Genomic DNA, 22,117 nt, shown 5'->3' on the forward strand with positions numbered 1-22,117 from the left:
CTGTATTAGAGGCCTAGTCTGGAAATGAGCTATGCTCCTCTGCCCTTCTCGTGGTGACAGGCTTCATCAAACCTTGGGAGAGCGACAGTTGTGCAAAACATATTTTATTAGCCGTCTCTCTGACATGAAAATTCTAGCCCTGGGTCTGCCCAGCAGAAGCCACCCCCGCACCCCCCTGCTCTGGGAAGGGCTCAGTTGCCCTTGCCATAGATGGCGTCCAGAGCGTTCTGGGCACTTGTGACCTGCTGCTGCAGTCTCTGCTTTGTCGACTCGTTGGTGGCCTTTTTCAGCAGGGCCTTCATCTCCTCCACCACAGCCCGGTAGCCGGTCGTGTTGTGGAAGATGCGGATAGCCCGGTCTCCGCAGGAGGCCAGGAAGCGGCTGCTCACATCGAAGGCCAAGTCTGTGATGTGCTCGCCATGGACGCCCTCAAAGCGCTCCTCTTCCTCGCCATTCCGGGTATTGTAAACAAAGATGCTGGTCCTGCTGGAGATGGCCAGGGCTCGGGCGTCAGGGGACAGGGCGATGCGACAGGGCTCCGCCACCTGGCACCGACCTGTCAGGAGCAGGTACGGGTCCTGCTGCTTTTTATATTCGACATCTGTGTCCCATAGTTTCCATGTTCCATCCTTTGAAACCGTTGCCATCCTGGGTTGGGGGGGGGGGGGGAGGAAAGAAGACATTACCCTCCGGCTGAAGTCTTGAGCTGTAGAATTGTTGTCAAGAAGCTGTAGCTGTGGCAGAATGCAGCCTCAGACTGAGAGGACGTCCCACCAAGTCTCCATCAGCTTCTTGCTGATGGCTGGCTGGGTTCCTCACCTCTGCTTTATAATTTGTTTCCCCCTGGTTTTGGGGTGTCAGAGTCAAGCTGTGAAATTCAGCTTTGGTTTAAATTGTTACTTACCTGGCTGCCAATTCATATTGCTCACATTGATGGTTTAAAGCCCTAAATGATTCAGGTGCAAAACACCTGAAAACTAGTCGCCTCCTTCCCTACAGACGCTCTTGGGTCAGCAGAGGGAGACCTCTTGGTAGTTCCTTTGCCTTTAGAGGCTTGGAAGGTGGTGGCCTGGGAGAGGGGCAGCCACTGAGCTGTGGAACTCCCTGCCACACCTGTTGCTTTCATTATACAGCTTCCAAAGGAAGACGCACCTCTTTGCTACCCTGGCTTTTGACACCAGAGATGTATGCTTTTAGGAGCCACCTTATTTTTATGGCTGTAACTTGTTTTCAGTCATTTTTAATATTGTGTTTTAATGCTGTAACCAGTCCCAGGACCTAAGGTGCAGGGTGGGTAATAAATAAATTAACAACAACAACATCCTTTTAGCATTGAAGCCTCATGAAATAACCAAATCAGGATGCTTGTCCCTGGGCATGGAGGACAGTGTTATGGTGTAACTTCAAACCTTGGAAGGAGGTTCCTTCTGGCTGCTTAGTTATAGGGGAGGAGATGCAGGCAAGAAGAGGCCAGTCCAAAGGGCCTCCTGGCCACACCCACCCAGTGCAGCAGATAACCAGAAGCGCGCCTTGGAGGAGTCAGCAGGTGACAAACAGGACACAGAACTACCAGAGGGAAGTGCAGCTGGAAGAGGGTTCCTCACTTACCGCCTGGAGTCATTGGAGAAAGAGAAGGAATACACGCCAGCAGTGTGCCCCTTCAGCTCAAAGGCCCTGGTCACCTCCCGGAAGTCCCCACTCTTGCTGAAACACACCTCCCATACCTTCACGTCGGGAGTGAAGCCACATGATGCAACGAACCTGGAGGAAAGGGAAGAAGCCACAGGGGAGGGAAGTGCCCTGTTATTCCCAAGCCAGGCTGTGCCAAATCAATTGCACCAACCAGCCTTGGAAATTGCCTCTTCCCAGTTGCTCCAGACCACTCTTGCCTCATATTCCTGGGAACAGCACATGTAAGGCTTGTTCACATTACACTAAATGCATGTATAAGCTTTCTCTACACACATTCATGTTTGTGTGAAAGTGTATACCTGTTGATCTGCACAGCTCATCTCTTTTGCACACAGATTGTACATGTGTTGAAAGCAAGCTGAGAAAAGTTCAATAGTATGTCTTGACTTCGGTGAAGCATGTCAAAGTCTTCCATTATATTCTTGTTGACAGTGTGGTGTAGTGATTAGAGTGTTGAGCTAGGACCTAGGAGACCAGGATTCAAATTCCCACTTGGCCATGAAGCTCACTGAGTGACCCTGGGTCGGTCAATGCCTCTTAACCTAAGCTACCTCACAGGGTTGTTGTGGGGATTAAATGAGGGAGAACACCATGTGTGCCACCTTGAATTCTTTGGAGGAATATAAATGCAATAAATAAATAAGTTAGAAAAGGGGTGTTTGGACACTACTGAGGTTGGAGCCACATGAAGCAACTGTACACCAGTGTGTGCTCATTGATGGCTGCTGTGTCTTAACCGTGTGTGTGTTTTGTGTGGAGTGCCACAGCGCTTTGTCCTATGCCTTGTGCTAATATTTTTTATAAATGATCTGGATGGGGGAGTAGAGAGGACACGCATCAAATCTGCCAATGACACAAAGCTAGGAGAGAGAGAGAAAGCTAACACCACCCTAGTTAGGCCACATCTGAATTCTGGACAACACATTTTAAGGAGGATACTGACAAACGCTCTCCTGAGGAAGGTGACTAGGATGGTGAGGAGTTTGGAAATCAAATCCTGTGAGTAACAGCTGAATGAGTTGAGTTTGTTTAGCCTGGAGAAGAGAAAACTTTCTCTCTCTCTGTGTGTGTGTGTGTGTGTGTGTGTGTGTGTGTGTGTGTGTGTGTGAGAGAGAGAGAGAGAGAGAGAGAGAGAGAGAGAGAGAAAGGGCAGCAGTCTTCAAATATCTGAGGAGCTTAGAAAATGGAGCAAACTTGTCTGCTGTTGCTCCAGAGGGCAGGACTGGGTCTACAGTGGGTGGAAACTTCAGGGAAGCAGATTTCTGCTCAATGTGAGGAGAAGCATCTTGAACATAAGAGGAATCTTGAGAATGAGACTCAGTGGGCTGGGAAACAACAGACCCTCTTTCACTGGAGGGATTTAAGCAGAGGCTGGGTTGTCATGTGGCAGGAAACCTGTCGTTGCCTCCTGCCTTGTAGACCCAACACCAATGAAGGTCTAGAGGACCTCCAAGGACCGTTCCAACTCTATGATTCTATTAACTCTTTGGCATTAGATCAGAGCTAACTCTGGAGACGTGCCCTTGGCTTTCCTGGCTCATGGGGGAATACAAGCTACTGACTGCCCTGAGGGTGGGCAGGTGGTAGAGAGCAGCCCAGCTGCATAGCCGACACAACCCTTACCTTCCACATGGTGACACAGCTGAAAAGGTGTTGTTCATCTGGTTGGTGTTGATGGTGGCGAGGACGTCCCCCTTCGTGTCCAAGATGAGGATGGTGGTGTCACTGAAGGCGACCATGATGTACTTCCCTGGGGCAGGAGAGACAAGAGATCAATGGCAAAGAGCTGCTAGCCATGGTTAACCTTGAGATACAAGCTATGCACTGAATAACAACCGCAGCACTGCAAGCACCCAGAAAGGAATGCCACTCAAGGTCATCTTTGAATATGGAGACGTTTGGTATAAAGAGCAGATGATAAGGCCAATGAAGATTATATATTAGAACTTTCATACACAGAATAAAATGAAAAGAAAGATTATATTCTCACTTAGAAGTTTCATAAAAGTATGTAAATGCTTTAAACAATGTTTCAACATGAATGGAAATTGCTAAGAGTACAGCTGATAATTTTGGGTAACGCATTGTAATTGGAAATAATTTAAAATAGTTAATGCAGTAATATTAGAAGCCAAGGTCGCGCCAGCAATAGTGAGTGGGAAATTATTTAATTAAAATTGTATTCTTTTGTAATAATTTGTGAAAATTGGGTTGTGATTTGGAAAATCAATAAAAAATAATTGGCAAAACACACACACACGTCAGAAACCATGGGATGGGAGAGGGCTTTTGTGCTCCAGACCTGCTTGTGGGTTTCTTACTGGGACACCTGGCTGGCCACTGTGAGGACAGGATGCTGAACCAGACAGACCCTTGGCCTGATGCAGCTGTTTTTTCTTAGGTTTTCATTGGCTCTCTGTGGCCAATTCAGCTCTGGGTACTTAGGAAGCCAAGCCCTAGAAAAGAAAGAGAGCCCCCTCCCCTCTTCCATACCTGTGTCTGCGACTCCAATGTTGATGATGGGGGCTCTGTGCAGCTTTGGGAAGTCTTCTGGAAGTGCGGTGTATGTGAAGCTGCCGTCTTCCTTCTTCGTCATTTTGAACAGCCTGAGGGTGTCTCCGTTGGCCAGCCACGCAATAAAGGCTCTGCTTGAAGAAATGAGAGGCAGTGCCTGTAAGCAGCACAAGTACAAGCTGCTCCAACAGCCTCAAGTCCATCCCCCAGCCCCAGGTGCTTTGCCAGTGTTTCCATTGTTGCTCCTGGAAGTAAAGCTGGCAGGGTGTTGTATGGGCACCTGTGCTGTCCTCCTTCAGCATTCCCCTAATCAAACTCCAATGCCAGTTCAATGCTAACATAAGGCTGGCAGGGAACGAAAGTAGCGAGGAAGAAGCTTGACAACAGGCCCACTCCATCTCTGCTGTTACAACAAAGAAGGACAGTGGCTTGGACCAGCAGTAGCAGACCTGGGCAGGTGGTCAGTGCTGACACCCCCTATTCCAGGATAGAATTTACTAACACTGGTTCGTAGGAATTGACTACCTCCCCACCCTCACTGCTTGGAATGAGCTAGTTTGCAAAGTTCGCTAAGTTAGTTCCAAAATCTTTGAGCTACACCTACCATAATTGCTGGCTGAACAGAATGTGAATTACATTTGTTGTGGGGTAGAATTTTGAACAGTTTTTATTTCACAGTCATTCCCTTATATGTGAATCTTCCCCTCGTTAGACTTTTTGGACCTTTAAGCTTAAATATAATAATTGCTGGGAAAAACAAACTAAACACATCACATTCCACTGTGGTTTTGAAAAATGTTTCCTTACTCTTCTTAAATATATCTTATACTTCAGCACAGCAGCTTATAACATTCTGAAGGCTGTTTTTTGTTTTTTTGCAGAGAATCATTTGGACAAACGAAATGACTGTGAACTGAACTGGTTCATTTTGTAAGGAGACAGACATGAACTGGAATTAGTTGCTTTGGGGCATGCTGAACTTGAACTTAAACTAGCTCTAGCTACTAGCACCTTTTTTTAAAAAGGGCTGATGACTCCACCGATCAACCTGAGCTGCTGGTAATTCTAATCTGTCCTCCCCATCTTCTTGGAAAAGAGCAGCTAGTCTGCAATTTCAGCTGTAAAGAGGAGGAGGAGGAGGAGGAGGAGCAAAGCTAATTGTCCCATGTCCAGGCACAGCCTCCCCACCTGGAGTCCGGGTAGAAGCGGACCAAAGTGGCATGGTCCAGCTCTACGTTGGCTCGCATGCAGCGGTGCTCCCGCTCCAGGAAGTCCTTGGTGCTCCAGATGCGGACGGTGCGGTCATCAGAACAGGACGCCAGGTACTTCCCATTGCTGCTGAAATCCAGGCAGGTGATGCTCCCGCTGTGGCCCTGAAGAATGCAAAGAGAGGATCAACCTTTGGCCTCTCAACAAACTAAAAGTGGAAAAGAATACAGAGGTGCTCCATCCTGGGGTGTGCCCAGGAGCAAAGAGCTGGTTGCCATGCTGCAAAAGTGTTTGTTTGTTGATTTGATTTACATCCCATCGCTTCTCCAAAGAGCTCAAAATGGTGTACATGGTTCTCCCCCTCATTTAATTCCCACAACAACCTTGTGCGGTAGGTTAGGTTGAGAGGGGCTGACTGAACCAGGGTCAGCAAGTGAGCTTCATGGCTGACTGCAGATTTGTACCCTTGTCTCCCAAATCCTTGTATGATATTCTAACTACTACACCACCACCGCCTCTCTCAGGTCATAATCTTCCCCACTACTGTGAGTTTTTGCATTTCTAATCTACTGGCTCTTATATTTTTCTGCAATGTACATGTGTGCATGTGAGGAGAAAGGAGGATCCAGTATTTCCAAAAACCCAGAAGGGTTCTGAAGGGGCAAACCCCATCACTAGATAAAGACCAACTGGCAGGGCATCTGCTTTGCATGCAGAAGGTTCAATTCCTGCTTTGCATGCAGAAGGTTCAATTCCTGGTATCTCCAGGTAGGGCTGGGAGCAACTCCTGGCCTAAAAACCCTGGACTAGCACTGCCAATCAATGCAGGCAATACTGAGCCAGATAGGTCTCTGACTTGCTATAAAGGTAAACTTCCTACATAAGATTAGCCCACTCCTTTTCCCGCGAAACACAGAACACAAGCTGTAGCCTGCCAGGCCTCACTTTGAGTGCTGAAGCCAGGAGCGGGTGGGTGAAGTTGTGTTGCTGGGGCTTCTCTTTGCGGATCCGCTGAAGCTGCTTCTGCTTCTTCGGGACTGATGCTTTGCTGGCTGCTTCACTGTTCACATCCTGATCTACAGAATACAATTGAAGAAAGTCTTATTTTAAAAATAGGTAAGATGGACTGGACAATCAGCATTCTCCCAGAATTTAGAAGAGCAAGGCCAGATGCAGGACCATTTTTTCAAAATAGATTTTAAGTGTCCAAACATAATGGAGCTTGAAAACACAACTTACAATGCTATGAAAAAGCCAGTAATCCACACAGCTGGAGAAGGCTCATATCTGCTTGGCCTGCAGAAGCTCTTAGGCACAATCCCTGGTGTCTCCAGGTAAGGCTGGAAAAGGCTCCCCATCTGAAACCCTGGAAAGCCACTGCCCGCCGGTGTTCGTCATACTGAGCTAAATTATATAAAACTTAGCCCAAATTATGTAATTATATTGAATTTCACCTAAATTGTATTTATATCACAACACAACACAAAATTGACAGAAACCATATTATGCAACCAATATAACTGAATATTGCGGGATGCAGGTGGCGCTGTGGGTTAAATCACAGAGCCTAGGACTTGCCAATCAGAAGGTCGGGGGTTCGAATCCCCGCAACGGGGTGAGCTCCCATTGCTTGGTCCCTGCTCCTGCCAACCTAGCAGTTTGAAAGCACATCAAAGTGCAAGTAGATAAATAGGGCGGGAAGGTAATCGGCGTTTCCGTGCGCTGCTCTGGTTCGCCAGAAGCGGCTTAGTCATGCTGGCCACATGACCCAGAAGCTGTACGCCGGCTCCCTCGGCCAATAAGGCGAGATGAGCGCCGCAACCCCAGAGTCAGTCACGACTGGACCTAATGGTCAGGGGTCCTTTTACCTTTATAACTGATTATTATATATGAGGCACTGCTTTCATCCTGAAATTTTGGCACGACTCAGTCTAGCGGCCCATTTTACAACTGGGGCAAAGTGAGGACTCCCGAAGGGGGTGTGGCTCGTCTTAAGCCCCGCCCCTCCTCGTCTCGCGCTCTCACCGTCGATCGTGACGGGCTCCGTCCCTTTCCGGCTGGGCTCCGCCTCCTCCGTCCTCCGCCTCAGCAGGATCAGCACCAGCCAGAGAACGAGGCCGCCGAGGACCAGCGACAGCCCCGCCAGCCACGCCGAACCCGGCACAGCCGCCACCTCCATCTTCCCTCCCGCCGCCGCCGCCTTCTCGCCTCAGCCACCTCAGCGCGCGGCACCAAATCCGACGGGGACGCGCGCGGCACCGCCACCGACCAATGGGTGGCGAGTTCCGCCGCGTGCGCGTTCGCTGGCCGCCGTCAGTCATGCGCCGAAGCGGTTCTGAGGCGGAGGGGCGCGCGCGCAAAAATAGCCTTCGCGGGATTGGCCACGCACTGTGCGCTGATTGGGGCGCAAAGAGGATTCGGGTGTAGAGGAGGATAGAGAAATTCCGGTTACCATTAAACTTCGTTTGTGGGTGGGGGTTCCTCGTCCTTTGCTCCCCGAGGGGGAGAAGAGACAGCTGTCCATGTATACTTGAATGAATGGCGAGATCCATGATTTTAAAGCTTCATTCGTTTTAATACGCACACAAATCTCTATGCCGCCTATCATGTTACGATTACCAGGCGGGGTACAAAAAAGACATGCAAAATGTATATAGCAAATAAAATGTCAGTCCCAGCCCGCAAACGCTAGGAGTCACGGCACAAGTCATTATTGATTGATTTTAATTGGGGAGGGGTGGTTTTTATAATTTTAAACTGCGAGCTCTCTTTTTATTGAAATTAGTTGGGGAGACTTTGATTCTAAATTTCCTTATACATATTTTTGGTTTCTCGTGGCGTTGCATGCCGCTTTGCGGAGAAGTATAGCCCTCTGTCTGAAGGGCTACCCGACCCCCAAGGGAAACATCCCGGAAGGGAAGGGGGGAGAGGTGCTTGTAGTCGCACGCGGTAGGATCGCCACGTGTTCTGCTACGTTAAAAAGAGGGCAGTCGAGCCTCCGCTGTGAAAGGCTGCCCGATTCAAGCCCGGTTTAAAGGTGAAGACCGCCTTTGGAATCTCTTATTAGAAGCGATTCCGAAAACACATACTGTACACGAAACGGCTTGCTGCAGTCCACAGTGGGCAGCAGATCAAGCAATCGCACTTCATGTATTTATTACATCCCACCATTTTTCTCCAAGGAGATCAAGGTGACGTGCATCGTTCTCCTTCCCCTTATGTTAATCCCCACAACAACCTTATAAAGTAGGCTGAGAGGTAGTGTGATTGTTCCAGGTGGGGGGCGATGGGCAAGAGGCCCGCCAGAAAAAGCTTCTTTACCCCTGACTTGCGCTCACAGGCTCATTCAAAGAACCAAGACGGCAAGAATACAATTACACAGCATGCCTATGCAACACCTCCGTAGCCTCCGGGTAAAGCGAGTCGAGTGTGATAAACACACCGCCTTTGTCTCAATTCGGTCCGCAACCCTCTTGATCAAATGGAAATTCAGCTGGAAGGAAGGAAGAACCCGGAAATCGGCTATCCAAGAGGTGGGATGGCCCTCCCAGCAATTCTCTCCTGATCTCTGCAGCTGCGACCGCTTCTGTGTCGCACGAGTGTGACGTAGAAGACAAGCGCGCAAGCATGGCGGCCAGCGGCAAGAGGCCCGAGCATCGCGGCCCCCCCGAACTAGTAAGAGAGACAAGGAGGGGAGAGGGAGGCGGGGGGAGGACTACCAGGGGCCGGTGGAGCGCTCGTACCTGTAAGCCCCCAGGACCAAGAATTGAGCCTCCAAGCACAGAGGCAGTCTACCTTGCCTCCATGCCTTGCTGCTAGGTTGCTTCCTTCCATCCTCCTTGGAGCCACCTGGGTGGCCAATATGGGAAACAGAAGACGACTAGGTGTCAGCTATATCGGTCTATGCCGACCTGGTGTCCTCCAGATGGTTTTGGAGTACAGCACCTGTCAGCCGGACTAATGGACGTTGTAACACAGTTCACTTGGAGGGCACCAGGTTGCCGACTGAGCTGTGTGGTGGCGGGGAATAGATCTCTCTTTTTTATGAGCAAATTCCTCAGTTGCTGTTAACTCTGATCATCAGAAAGAGCCTCCCAGGTTCGGAGGGAGTCCATCTTGTGAAAATGAAGCTGAATGTTGGAAGATTCAGGGCAGGCAAAAGGAAGGAGTAGCTCACAGAGTGCCTGTTTGAACTATGGAACTCATTCCCACAGGAGGCAGCAATGGCCACCAACTTGGATGGCTTTGAAAGAGGATTGGACAAATTCATCAAGGCCACTAGTGATGATGGCTGTGCTCTGCCTGCACGGTCTGAGGCTTCTGAATACCAGTTGCTGGAAGCCACGGGAAGGAAGAGTTGCTGTTGCACTTAGGTCTTGCTTGTGGGTTTCACTTTGGAGCATCTGGTTCGCCACTGTGGGAACAGAATGCTTGACTAGATGGGCCATTGGCCTGAACCAGCAGGCTCTTATGTTCTTGTTAGTCAGATCCATAAGGGTGCTTACATTCTCTCTTCAATGCAGCCCCCCATTTCTCTTTCTTTTCCCAGTTCTACGATGAGACTGAAGCCCGAAAATACACACACAAGTAAGGCAGCCTTGGGCTGAGGAAAGCATCTAATCTCTTTATTGAACTTATTTGTTTAAAGAGCTTTTAAAGCATGTCTTAAAACAGTGGTTTTTAAAGTGGGTGGTGCCTCCTGGGTGTGCTCTAAGAGGCAGGGTCCTTGGAGGTGTCAAAATGGATGGAGGAAAAATGTGCAGAGGATGTCCTTGATTTTAAAGAAAGACAATGTGACTGTTTTGGAGGTAGTAGCTAAATGGTTTTTGAGGAGCGGGATATATGGAAGAGTTGCGGTGGTCTGTAAATAGATGCTAGTAATCCAGTCCCCAACAATTGTCAGTGGTTGTCATCTCCCCCATCCGTACAGACAGACGCAATTCTTTTCTACTGCATGGCATTGGTGTGATATGGCTTTTGTCCTGTCCACCTTAACACTGGAACACCTGTTTTACCACTTAAACATCTGGGATAGATGCAATGCCTGTGTATATTCTCTCACTCCCCTACCCCACCCAAGCTGCCTTGCAGACATCCAAGAGGAGCTGGGGTTTGTTCACTGCTTGTTTTGGGGCATTTCCATTCTCCAGCTCTCGAATGATTGAGATTCAGTCTCAGATGTCCGAACGGGCTGTGGAGCTGCTGGGTCTCCCCGAGGACCGGACCTGTTTCTTGCTGGATGTTGGGTGAGCTTGCTGCGTCGTACCTTTGAGTGTGTCGCTGTTTCTTTCTCTAAACTGCCGGCGTGGGAGGATCAGGCAGCTTCTTTTTTGCATCCAGCTTCCAAAAGTCAGTTTTGGTCTTGTCCTTCTTATGTAGGAGGTTATGCTTATTCCAGACGGTAAGTTTGGATTGGGGTGCTGAATAGTTAAGGAGCCTGTCCATCACAGGAACATAAATACAAAGGAAAGTCATTCTTCAGTTAAAGCTATAGAATTCACTCCCTTTAGAAGTAGGAGTGGACACCAGTTTGGATGGCTGTGGAAGAGGATTCAGCCATCAAATGGCTACTGGCCCTGATGGCTACAATCTCCCTCTACCAGCAGTATGCTGGAAGACTCACAAGCTGGGAGTGCGCTGCTGTGCTTAGGTTCTGCTTGTGGGTCTCCCAGTTGGAGCATCAGGTTGGCCACTGTGAGCACAGGATGCTGGGCTACATGGACCATTGGCTTGATTCAGCAGTCTCATGTTCTTATGGAACTCCTTCACACTGGAGGTTGTGAAGCTTGCCTACTTGAGAGGCTTTAGAGGGGGATTAGACAGAATCACAGAGGATAATATGCTTTACCTCCATGGTTGGGGGCAGCAATTCTTCTGAATACCAGTTGCTGGGAACCTCAGGAGGGGAGAATTCTGTTGTGCTCAGGTCCTGCTTGGGGGCACTGGTTGGCCACTGTGAGAACAGGATGCTGGACCAGATGAGCCCCCTTTGGGCTGATGCAGCAGCTACAGGGCTCTCCTTTCAGTAAGCTGCCTTATGCTGAGCCAGACTAGTGGTCTGTTTAGTCCAGATGTTGGGCAGAGAAAGTGATTTCCCATCCCCAGTTTTGTGAAAGGGGCTTGGGCAGGTGCTATTGAATGTCCGAATCCTGTTTGGCTCATGCTAAGAGATGAAAACCAGTCGGTGTTTCATTATTTCTTAACCTGTGCTGCTCTTCTGGTCAGGTGTGGCTCTGGTCTGAGTGGTGATTACATCTCTGAGGAAGGACACTGTTGGGTTGGCATGGACATCAGCTCTGCCATGTTGGGTGAGTAAAACTTTTCCCCATCCATTACAAGAGATGCATTTGAATCCTACATGTGTGTCCACTTGGCCAGCATATGCTAATGGAAAGGGGTCTCTGAGATGTGTATTTTTAATAATACCTATATTTCCTTGTAATTATTGTCTCTTCCCTACTAAAGTCCTGCCTGTTTTCCACTTCATTTAGTCTGCTTATTTGGTAGTTTAAAGAGTATAATCCTAGCCAGCTAACTTACTATTGTCTGTGTGCAACCCATTCTTTTACGGGAGCTGTTTATTAAATCTTGCTGGTAACTAGATTACTTGTTCTGACCTTTATAGTAAATACTAGTAGCTCAGGTTGTCTCCTTGATGCCTTCCAGGACCTGTTTGAAATAAGAACTACTGTAGATGAGAAAAGTTCATTTAGGAGTATGTTTTATATTGAGTGATACCAACCATACCGATGCCATGATCTACAATAATAAACATGCAAAAAGTTCAGATTGACACCCTTATTTACATACCCCTTTGGCTTGAGGCGTCCTGCATTGGACTGGTCAAAACTGGCAGGAATGGTAAAATCCTCTCGTACTCTTAATCCTGCACAGATGTAGCTGCAGAAAGAGAAGTGGAGGGTGACTTGATGCTGGCAGACATGGGCCAGGGCATCCCCTTCCGACCAGGAACCTTTGATGGCTGCATCAGGTAAGATAACTCTCCTGGGAGCTTCACTCACCAGCAAATGCAGAATGAGATTCTACTGAGAAAAATAATTGAGGACAGGCGTTTCCTTGCTGACCAGACTCCCCGTTTTTCCTCCTTGCAGTATTTCTGCCGTGCAGTGGCTATGCAATGCCGACAAGAAGACTCACAGCCCCCCAAAGCGGCTGTATCGGTTTTTCTCGACTCTCTATACTGCTTTGGTAAGGGCTTCTCAAACCTGCTTCTTCCAAACCATCTACAAGGGAAAAGGATACCACGGTATTCCTGCATCTTTTGTACATTTAACTTGTGCAGTTTCAGCTACAGTTGTACCTCTACTTATGCACGCGATCCGTTCCGGGGTGCTGTTTGCACCCCAAAAAGTCCATAAGTAGAGCGCTGCTTTGGCGCGTGACGTGATAGAGTGCTCCTATGCATGCGCGAAGCACGCAGATCGCTCCTGTGCATGCGTGAAGCGGCAAACCCGGAATTCTGGGTTTGCCGCGGTCGTAACCTGAAAGAACGCAACGTGAAGCAAACGGCAACTCGAGATATGACCGTATATGTTGGCAAGTTGGGAGCGCTCTTGCTAGATCTCATGGGAAGCTAGATTGCCCTGTGAGATCTGGGACTGATCCTGGGATTGCATCGGAGTGTGGGGGAGAAGGAACCAAAGAGGGAGGGTCCTTCCACTCTCTCTCTAATCCAAACGTGCCCACAGGCCTAAGAAATTTAGAGACTCCCAACAGAGATGCTTGGCCAGGTAGCAGGATGCTGCATAGGCTGTTTTTGATTGTCCTTTCTTCATACAGGCCCGAGGAGCCCGTGCCGTCCTCCAGCTGTACCCAGAAAACTCTCAGCAGGTGCGTTTCTTGTGGGAACTGTGGGGCAGGGGTAGGCCTGGTGCAGCCAGAGGCCCAGAGCTGCCAGGGACAGGCTGAAGCAGGCTTTTGGAGGTCGAGGCTCTGGATAGATCCACAAGGGCCTGCTGCTTTTGGTTCTGTGCTGTGCCTGGAGATCTGACACCCCCGAGGACTCTTTGGGGGCTCATATAGGAGTTGGTTTGCAGGGGCCTGGTGTCATTGGCACCCTTTGGCACGCAGCCTGCCTTTTCCCACAAGCTGATGGTGTTTAGGGAAGCCAGATGAGGCTCTACTGGAATTTATTTGCGTTTCTACTTCACCCGTTTCTCAAAAGTTGGCATACATGGTTCTCCCCTTCCTCATTCATAGAGGAGAAGGTTGTTGGTGGCTACTAGCCATGCTAGTAGAATACATCTCTCAGGGATTCTTTAGCTGTCATTCCTGCACTACAGGGGGTTGGACTAGATGACCCTTGGTGTCCTTTCCAACTCTTTGATTCTTCCTCATGCCTGACTACGTGTGGCCTTAGCTGAAGTTGTGGCTCCTAATCCCCAGTCGGGCAGAGAGACAAAGAATCAGGAGTTAAGGATGGGCAGCGTTGGCATGCTAAGAAGGTCCCATTAGAAGAGGGAGCCCCTTGCCCCGGCTGCTCAGACTCACCTGTCTTCTATTTTTCCTGCCAGCTGGAACTCATCACCTCCCAAGCCATGAAGGCCGGCTTCACAGGCGGCATGGTGGTTGACTACCCCAACAGTGCCAAAGCCAAGAAGTGAGTCCTCTTCCATTTGGAGACCAGGGAGGGCTCCTTGTTCTGCCTTCCATGTTGCCTGGAGAGGCTTTTGCAGGGCCAGAGCAATGCAGGGAGGTTGCCAGAAACTGACTCTTTCTGTGCTGCCCTGCCTGTGATGGCGAGCAATCTGACATGAGGGACGCATTTGAATCCTGTGTACACCAAACCTGGTAGTCGTGGAGGCCTCTAAGGAGAAGGGGGCACCCAAAGCAATCTAGCTCACTTCTGTGTGACCGCTGACTTCCTTGAGGCTTTAATCGAGGCCTCTCCTTTCCCAGGCAAATCGCTCAGAAAGTCATTTCATCCTCCGACTGCTCTCCAGCCGGAGAACGCAGCCTCCTGGAGCGGAGAGCTAAGGGAAAACTCTTCTGGCAACATTGGAAAGCAGCTACTGATGAGGGTTGACAGTCAAGGGGGCAGGTGGGCAGGCTAGTAGCTCCTCTCTGAATAAAGTAACTCCATGTGGGCTGCCAGGAGAACTTGGTGCACAAGTATCTCCTTAAAAATATATATATGTTCTCTTTTTTCAGATTCTCATTATTTTGTGTCTCTTTTCCCCCAGGTTCTTTCTCTGTCTTTTTGTTGGTGCAGCAGATGCGTTGCCAAAGGTAACAATCTGTGGGGCTATTGGGGGTGGGCCAGGGGGTGCACCAGAGATGCAGGAGAGGGTTTGCTCTGAACAGTAAAGGCAGCTGCATCGCTCTGGTTTTCTCCTCTCCCCCGAGGCAAACTGATGTGCTCTGTGTGTGTTTTTCTGCTTTCCCCCAACAGGGTCTTGGCACAGAATGCAGTGATCAGGAGACTGCGAGGGCAAAGTTTACCAATGAAAGGTACTGAGTCAGAGTTGGGAGAGGCCTGGGGCCACAGAGACAGTGCTGTTCACCTTGAATTGGGGAGGCTGTAGGGGACCCAGAGGAAGGGTGAGCCTGCTGTCACAGGTTAACTGCATGAAAGCATGCCACTTTTTAACGTAGGGGATTTATTGATAACCATAACGTAAGAAGAGTCTGCTGGATCAGGCCAATGTCCCATCTAGTCCAGCATCCTGTTCTCAGTAACCAACCAGATGCTGCAACTGGGAAACCCGCAAGCAGGATTTAAGCACAAGAGCCCTCTCCCCTCTGGCCTCAGTCTCTCAACCTTGCAATGGGAACAATAGTGGTATAGCACAATAAAATTCAAACCACTAAAAATTAATTGCACATTTGTTCAAAATTGAGTTCCAGACAGATGAATCGGCTCCTGTGATAACAGCTTTTCAAAGTCTGATTGACACCTCCTATTCCCCTCTAGGTTATCCCCACCCCCTGCCAGGGGTCGCTACTTCCCGCTTTGGCAACCACTGATCTAAAGCAATTGAGCTGCCCTTTCCAGACTGTGTAGGCTTACACCCCCCCCCCTTCCCATCAGCAAATGTCTCCGCCCTTGCAGCTGCATAAGGCAAGACCCACCCTCTGCAGCTTGGGGACAGACAGAGAGTAAGAGCCAGAGGTTTTTCATCGTGGCACCGGAAGCTCCTGGTGGCCATGTTTTCCTGCCTCATACAGCCTGCCCTGCAAGTGTCACAGCCCTCCTATGAGAGCCCAGCAAATCCCCAGAATAGCAGGCCAAAGATTATCATGTATGGTTTTAGTGGCATTTGTTTTTTAAAACCTGTAGTGGTTGCTGGAGGGGATGCTCCTAAAACATTTCACTGGCAGTAGAGTGATCCATTTATTTTTAAAAGCGCCCCTTGGCAAGTCAGTGGCAGGACCGATACGGTGGTGGTGGAGACAGGGGCTGGTTCCTGACTTCACCCTTGTTCTCTTCCAAGGACACGGTTCAAGAACATCAAAGGGAAGTCTGCAAAGAAGAGTCGGGACTGGGTCTTCGAGAAGAAGGAACGGAGGCGGCGGCAGGGCAGGTAAGCCTGGCCTCTTCATCCTGGGTGTGTGGGGCCACCCTTGGGTGTAGCAGGAGGTCTGGGGTGGTTAAACTTTTGTGAAGGAAGCAAGGGTTGCATTTGCCCTCAATCTGTGGGCCGCATGCGTTCAGCGGCTGTGGTTATTGTCGTGGATTTTTGGCCAGTTAGGTTGTGAAACACAGCTTTATCAGCTTAAACAAGGGAAGTAAATTCAAAAGGCCTGTAAGAGCAGGCCAAATTTTTACAAGCTTGCAAATGAACACATCAGAGCACATGCAGAATTTCAAGGCCATGTAACAGGCAGAAGTTGCCATTAGGTTTCAGGCAATGACTTTGTCAGGCAGAGCAAAAAGTAACATCCCAGACTACAGAGAGGAACAGTAAGGCCTTATAAAAATAATTAGCAAATTCCTTCACACATCTTCAGAGATCTGGGCTACTTTTTTGCAACACCCCCCTCACCAACATTAAAACCATTTTTGCTGCCTATACTCCCCTTCCTTTCTACTGCCTATCAATCTTAAGCTATGTAGCAGTGTGTCTATTAAGATGTTCTCCAGGAAACTATCCCCCACACCCATGCGCATGCACACACAAAATTACACCCTTCCTCAGCTGAGGATGATGTGTTTTCCCCTCCTGCCCTGCTTATCAACCAATCGATCTAATGGATTGGGAAAGGAGCAATTTGCAGCCCCTAGAAGCCACCCAGTGTTTTGTCTTGCGGGGGCTGGGGGCAGAGGGTGGCCCCCTCCCAGAGTAGATCCATTCGTTTATTTCTTTCATAAAATTTATACACAGATTGATAGTTTTAAAAAAGCCCTCAAAGTGGTTTGGGGGGGGGGAATCCCCAATAAAATTAACAACAACAATTGAAGACTTTTTGAAAAGCTAAAACAATAGGCTGAAAGCAGATTAAAGCTTGCATCGACTTTCTAAACATCTGGGTAGGCCTAATGTCCATGTCTGATTGTGCATGTCTGATATCACTAAGCAGGGAGTTCCAAAGTGCAGGTGCTGCCACACTAGGAGAGTCCTTACAGATGCAGAATGGGTATTACATGGCATCTGTAAGAGTGCCCGTTCTGGTGACTGAAGCAGTCAAGTGGATGTATATGGGGTAAAGTGATACCGTAAGTAAAAAGTTCCCATGTTGTTAAGGACTTGACTAACACCTTGAACCTGGCCGGGTAGCAAATGGGCAACCAGATGTTATATGCTGACAAGGTAAATATAAAGATGGTCAAATCCTTTCCCCTTCCTCACCTACCCCGTTACCCTTTCTTCTCTCTTTCACACTATCCCTGCAGGGATGTCCGGGCAGACACCAAGTACACCGGCCGGAAGCGGCGGCCTCACTTCTGATCGCAGCACTATTACTCAGACCCCTTAATGGCATGGAGCATTTCGGCAGCAGTCTGCGGCCTCTAAAGAGGGATGTGATATCAGCCATGGCATTTTCACGCAGGACACTTGACTCCCTCCAGACTGAGATCATCCTTTCACCAGACCCAGCAAGGACTGCTTTGAAGAGACAGAAAAGCAGCATCCCCCCAATTTTGCTGCGGGGGGTCCTTCTGCCTGCTGCAAGACAGTGGCTCATCTTTTCCAGAGCCCTCCATCACAGGGAGTGGGGAGATTAGATTCCCCTCTGCTAGAAAAGAGTCGGGCTAAAATGCTTTGAAACATAGAGTAGAAGGTCGGGAGGGGGGCTTTTGCCCACCTCCCAATGTTGCTGAACTACAACCACTATCATCCCTGACAGATGGGAGTTTGAGTCCAGGAATATCTGGAAGAGGGCTGCAGATATTTCCCACCCAAAGACAGAAAGCTTTGTGGCAGCGGCTATTAAAATATTAAAAAAAAAAACCTTTCCTGAGATTGTGGATTGCTAGATCAAGTGGGGCTGGCTGTATGCAGGGTTCTCTGTGCTCAACTCCACCCCCTGCCCTCGATTCGCAGAAGCCACTCTGCCTAGCTGCAGTGTAAGGGGTGCAGGGGTCCCAAAAGCGTTGCTGGAACACTCCCATCAGTCCTGAGTGGTATGGCTGATGGACAGAGGGATGCTGGGAAATGTAGGCACAACAGGGTCTAGAGGGCCACAGGTTCCCTGCCCCTGAAACAGGCCTATGTGTGCATTTATCCTGCTCTCTTGCTGTTGTCCAAACCCCTTCTTCTGCCCTATAAACTTTTTGGAAGCAGCCCCGCTCCTTTGGGCACATAAAACATTTAAAGTCGCATGGAGAAAACCACACTGCCTGGGTGCATAGAGTGCATGTAGGCCTCTCAGCTGCTGGAAAAGCTGAGCTCTCCATGCTAAAGGTCCTAGTTTTCATAAGAAACAAATAAGTGTGGAAAACACCCACAGAAAGGGCTCAAGGGCCAGAGCACGGTAAGAGTTGGATTTTCGGGAATAACTTCTGCATCTCTTCACCTTCCCTAACTCCTAAGCATTGAGGCGTGTCGCTAGCCTTCCTGTATGTTAGAGAGGGACAGAGTGTTAAAACGAGGTGGCTGCATAGTCAACAGGAGGACAACACACACACCCCAAACACACACAGAGGAACCAGAAAACGCTTCACAGATATAAACACTTTTTTTTTTAATTCTACATAAAAGGAAGCTGCTTTTCCACCTGAAATTTTATAGAGGGGGTTGTGGCGTAAAGGGTAAACTAAGCAGGCCAGAATGTCAGAAGAAGGCAACAGACGGACGGACAGTTCCACATCCACGAAGGCAGGAGAGCGAGGCAGCTTTTGAGGGCAGAGAGAGAGAGAGAGAGAGAGAAGGACACTTGGCTTCACACAGCAACACAGCGATGCTACGAGACTCCAGGGGAGGCCTCCGCAAAGATGGATCAATAAATGTCCTTTCCCTGTGAGGAGGCGGAATACTGGTGGTGGCACTTCAGGGCTCTCTGAATTAAAAAACAAAATACACGTATACATACACACCCCAACAACTGGCAGGTTTGCTGTCTGGAGCGCAGAACAGCTTCCAGAGCACAGACACATCACGGATGGCTCAGGTTTCGACATGCAAGGAAAGCAGGGAAGGTCTGGAAAAGGAGCAAAGCAGCAGAGGCCACCGATGGCCAAATGCCGCCACGCCAGGCTGCTTGCAGAAGATTTCGGGCCAGGAAATGTGGGGAAGAAGTAAGCGAATGGCAGAGAGCAAAGTCTACCAATGTAACTTGCACGTGCTCTGCAGAAAGAGGGTCTTTGGCCCCTGCCCCAGCTGATGCAGGGGGAAGGAAGGTCTGCGGTCCTGCAGCGAAAGAGAGGGAGACAGCCTCCTCAGACTACAGAAGGACCACACAGTTGATGCAACTGCCGTGTGGGACTCTTGGCAGGTCAGAGCCTGGAGTAGTTCTGCAGTAGGTGCAGCTGAGGTCCTCTCAGGAGCGGAGCAGGCCTCATCCTGCTCGTTCCAGGGACGCAGCTTGTGAGCAGAGCACGTTCTCTCAGGAGGCAGAGCAAACACCTTGTTAAAAAGGTCTCATTGCACTCCAATGGCTAAGGGAGGAGAGGGCGAGCTCTGAATCCAGACAATGGCAGTGTTGCTTTTCTCCAAGAGACCTGCTGGTGCTGGGAAGCAGCTGGAAGAGCGGAGTTAAAAGACCGGGGTGGGGGTTGGCACTTGCTGCATTGCATATGTAACTGGCACCACCCTTAATGGGCTCTGGGAGAGGGAGGGAGGGCAGAAACCCATCTCCTTGTCGCAGGGACGGGAGCCAGCTATGGCGCTCTGGGTATTGGGCTGCAACTCCCATTACGGCCATGCTGGTCGGGGCTGCATTGCAGGGAGTTGGCCTAGATGAGCCTTTGGGTGCCTTAAAGTTCTGCGGTTCTGAGTTGGGAAGGCAGGAACATCTGGTTTCCCACCCATGTGCAACCCACAGCTTCTCTCCTGTTCCCCTGGCCCAGGGACAGATGGATTCAACACAGGTTCTGCATTTCCAACAGGGTGAGCTATTTGCTCAGTCACCCCTGAGAGCAGCTTGCCACCATCACCTACTGCTAGCAGGCACAACCGGGTGTGTGTGCTTTTGGCAAAGGGAGTAACTGGTCTGGCAAGGTGCACACAGACTCATGCAGAGAGATGCTAGGCACAGTCTTGCACAGGACAGGGAACCTGTGGACAGACTCCTAGCAGCCGGCACAGAAGTGCAGAGTCGAAAGGGATCCCAGTGGGTGATCCCTTCCAACTCCCTCCCTGCAATGCAGGAATGGTCAGGGATGATGGGAGGCCAGCAACATTTGGGGAAGCCAGAGATTAGCAGCTCGAGAAACTCAGTTACAGATCTTAAGTCCGTGGAGGGTTTCCCTGAGAGGGTAAAGCTGCCCACATGCGAAGTGTTGAATTGGTGCCACTGGGAACATTTTGGAAATTCTGGAAGGAGGCGCCGTTTCACACCTGGAAATTCAAAACACGAGCTTTGCTGCTGTGTAGGGCTTGAGAGAGAGAGCCACAGCACATTTGGACAGGAAGATTCATGGACTGCAAACTGCAACCCTCTCCATCCCCCAAAAAACCAGGACGCTATTCAGCATAGGCCTGAAAACCTTGAGAGAACATCTAAAAATAATGGGGACGTAGCATCGACAGCCTGCTTCTATTGACAGGTGGCTGCTGCCTGCTTCTAAAAGTGTCCTTTATAAAAATAAAAAAAAGCCATTGCATTTGATTTAAATCTAGAGTTGCGCACCACCCCGCGGCTGCCTTGAGTGAAAAGGTGGCATCCTGTTTTAAATAAATAGACAGGCCTTGATGGTGTAGGGCAAGAACCTGGCAGGAAAAAGAAGCGGCTCAGAGCAGAGTCAGAAGGGACCAGCCTGACCATTCTGTGGCTGGAGAGAGCAGGGGGTGGAAAGAGAAAGAGAAAATATCGGCCCTTCCCCTGGGAGAGAGCAGGGTCCAATTTTGCACACCTTTGTTGGCAAACTCACCTTTGAAGGCAGAGAGGAAAGAGAAGAAAGAGGGACCTCACTGGGATGGAAAGAAAACACAGAGGAGGTGAGTCGTTGGCCAGTGGAAGCGAAGGGAGGGGGTGTCCCTCTGAGGAGATCAGGTGGGGAAATTGCATGTGCCTGTGGCCTTCCTCCCACCCCCCACCCCACTGCACTGGACACGCAGCATTAACACAAACAATCATGCATAAGAGATGGGAGCAGTGCTGGTGGGCCAGTTCACCCCGGGGTGGTGGCTGCTTCTGCTTCTGCTGCAGGGTCTGGGGGTTGCGGCTGGCTGGCTGGGCCCAGGCACTCTCCACCTCTGCGCCCCCCTCCAATAAAAGAGTCCTGGGCTTCTAGCCGAAAATCCCGCCAACCGTTGAGGCGATGACAATGCCCAGCACCACGCAGCAAATGATGATCATGATCTTCTTCTGCAAAGAGAGGAGGAGAACATCAGACAAGCTCTAGGCTGGGTCAGGCCACTTGCCCATCTAGTCCAGCCCCCTGTTCTCGCAATGGCCAACCAGATGCCCCCCCAAGGGAAACCCACAAACAGGATCTGAGCGCAGCAACAACTCTCCTGTGGTTTCCAGCAACTCACATTCAGAAGCATTGCTGCCTCCGACTGTGGAGGCAGATCAGAGGCATTCTGGCAAGTAGCTGTGGATAGCCAATTTGGCCAATTCTCTCCCCCCCACCACCTAAAATAATTTTTATTAAGTTTTTGATTTTGCATTTCAAAATAAACAAAATTTAAAATATCCAGGGACTTCCCTCCTTCTCCTTCCACGGTTCATTTTTTGTATCATACCTCCCTGCATATTTTACTACAACCGTTCAAAACAATTTTCCACTTTTATGTCCGTCAAAAATTACTTACTCTGTTGAATTTGTCTTAGTGCTGCCAGCATTTTCAGCTGTATAGTTATTTCCCATATATTCAATAAACAGTCTTTAAATGAATGTTCTTCTTGCTCTCTTATTCTATATGTTAAATCTACAAGTTCTGCATAATCTGTCAATTTAAGTTGCCAGTCCTCTTTAGTTGGGACCTCGCTCAATTTTGATTTGGGGGCTAATAAAACACGGGCAGCAGTTGTTGCATACATAAATAACCTTTCCTGACACCTAGGAATTTCAAGTCTGGGTTATCCTCAACAAAAAGGATTCTGGTTTTTTGGGAAAGTAGTTTTCAACATTTTT

The 22,117-nt window shown here is 49.4% G+C and overlaps 3 protein-coding genes across 4 annotated transcripts in view; 1 reads left to right on the forward strand and 2 right to left on the reverse strand.

Annotated features, from left to right (window-relative positions):
* Positions 1-88: 88 nt before the first annotated feature.
* On the reverse strand, positions 89-7,649 carry TBL2 (transducin beta like 2). 2 transcript variants are annotated; one of them, XM_077919699.1, is made up of 7 exons: positions 7,441-7,649; positions 6,361-6,491; positions 5,395-5,579; positions 4,186-4,340; positions 3,316-3,442; positions 1,609-1,761; positions 89-648 (listed from the first exon to the last, which is right to left on the reverse strand). In XM_077919699.1, the coding sequence occupies exons 1-7, from the start codon at positions 7,592-7,594 to the stop codon at positions 192-194; spliced, it is 1,362 nt and encodes a 453-aa protein (XP_077775825.1). In that variant the 5' UTR covers positions 7,595-7,649; the 3' UTR covers positions 89-191. The 2 variants fall into 2 exon arrangements, with proteins under 2 accessions (XP_077775825.1, XP_028564243.2); XM_028708410.2 differs by having other exon boundaries at positions 4,186-4,337; positions 7,441-7,647.
* Positions 7,650-8,937: 1,288 nt separating this feature from the next.
* On the forward strand, positions 8,938-21,877 carry BUD23 (BUD23 rRNA methyltransferase and ribosome maturation factor). The gene is made up of 12 exons (XM_028708413.2): positions 8,938-9,090; positions 9,965-10,002; positions 10,566-10,661; positions 11,641-11,723; positions 12,310-12,406; positions 12,528-12,624; positions 13,216-13,266; positions 13,950-14,035; positions 14,619-14,664; positions 14,828-14,886; positions 15,870-15,959; positions 17,270-21,877. Exons 1-12 carry the CDS (start codon positions 9,043-9,045, stop codon positions 17,322-17,324), a joined length of 846 nt encoding a protein of 281 aa, XP_028564246.1. The 5' UTR covers positions 8,938-9,042; the 3' UTR covers positions 17,325-21,877.
* STX1A (syntaxin 1A) overlaps positions 18,537-22,117 on the reverse strand; it is a 40,897-nt gene continuing 37,316 nt past the window's right edge. The window contains exon 10 of the mRNA XM_028708411.2: positions 18,537-21,345. Within this exon, the coding sequence (XP_028564244.2) occupies positions 21,268-21,345 (78 nt within the window). The 3' untranslated portion in view covers positions 18,537-21,267. The remainder of the gene's footprint in view (positions 21,346-22,117) is intronic.

Source organism: Podarcis muralis, chromosome 15 (genome assembly GCF_964188315.1).
Source record: "Podarcis muralis chromosome 15, rPodMur119.hap1.1, whole genome shotgun sequence".
In the NCBI taxonomy this organism is placed as follows: domain Eukaryota; kingdom Metazoa; phylum Chordata; class Lepidosauria; order Squamata; family Lacertidae; genus Podarcis; species Podarcis muralis.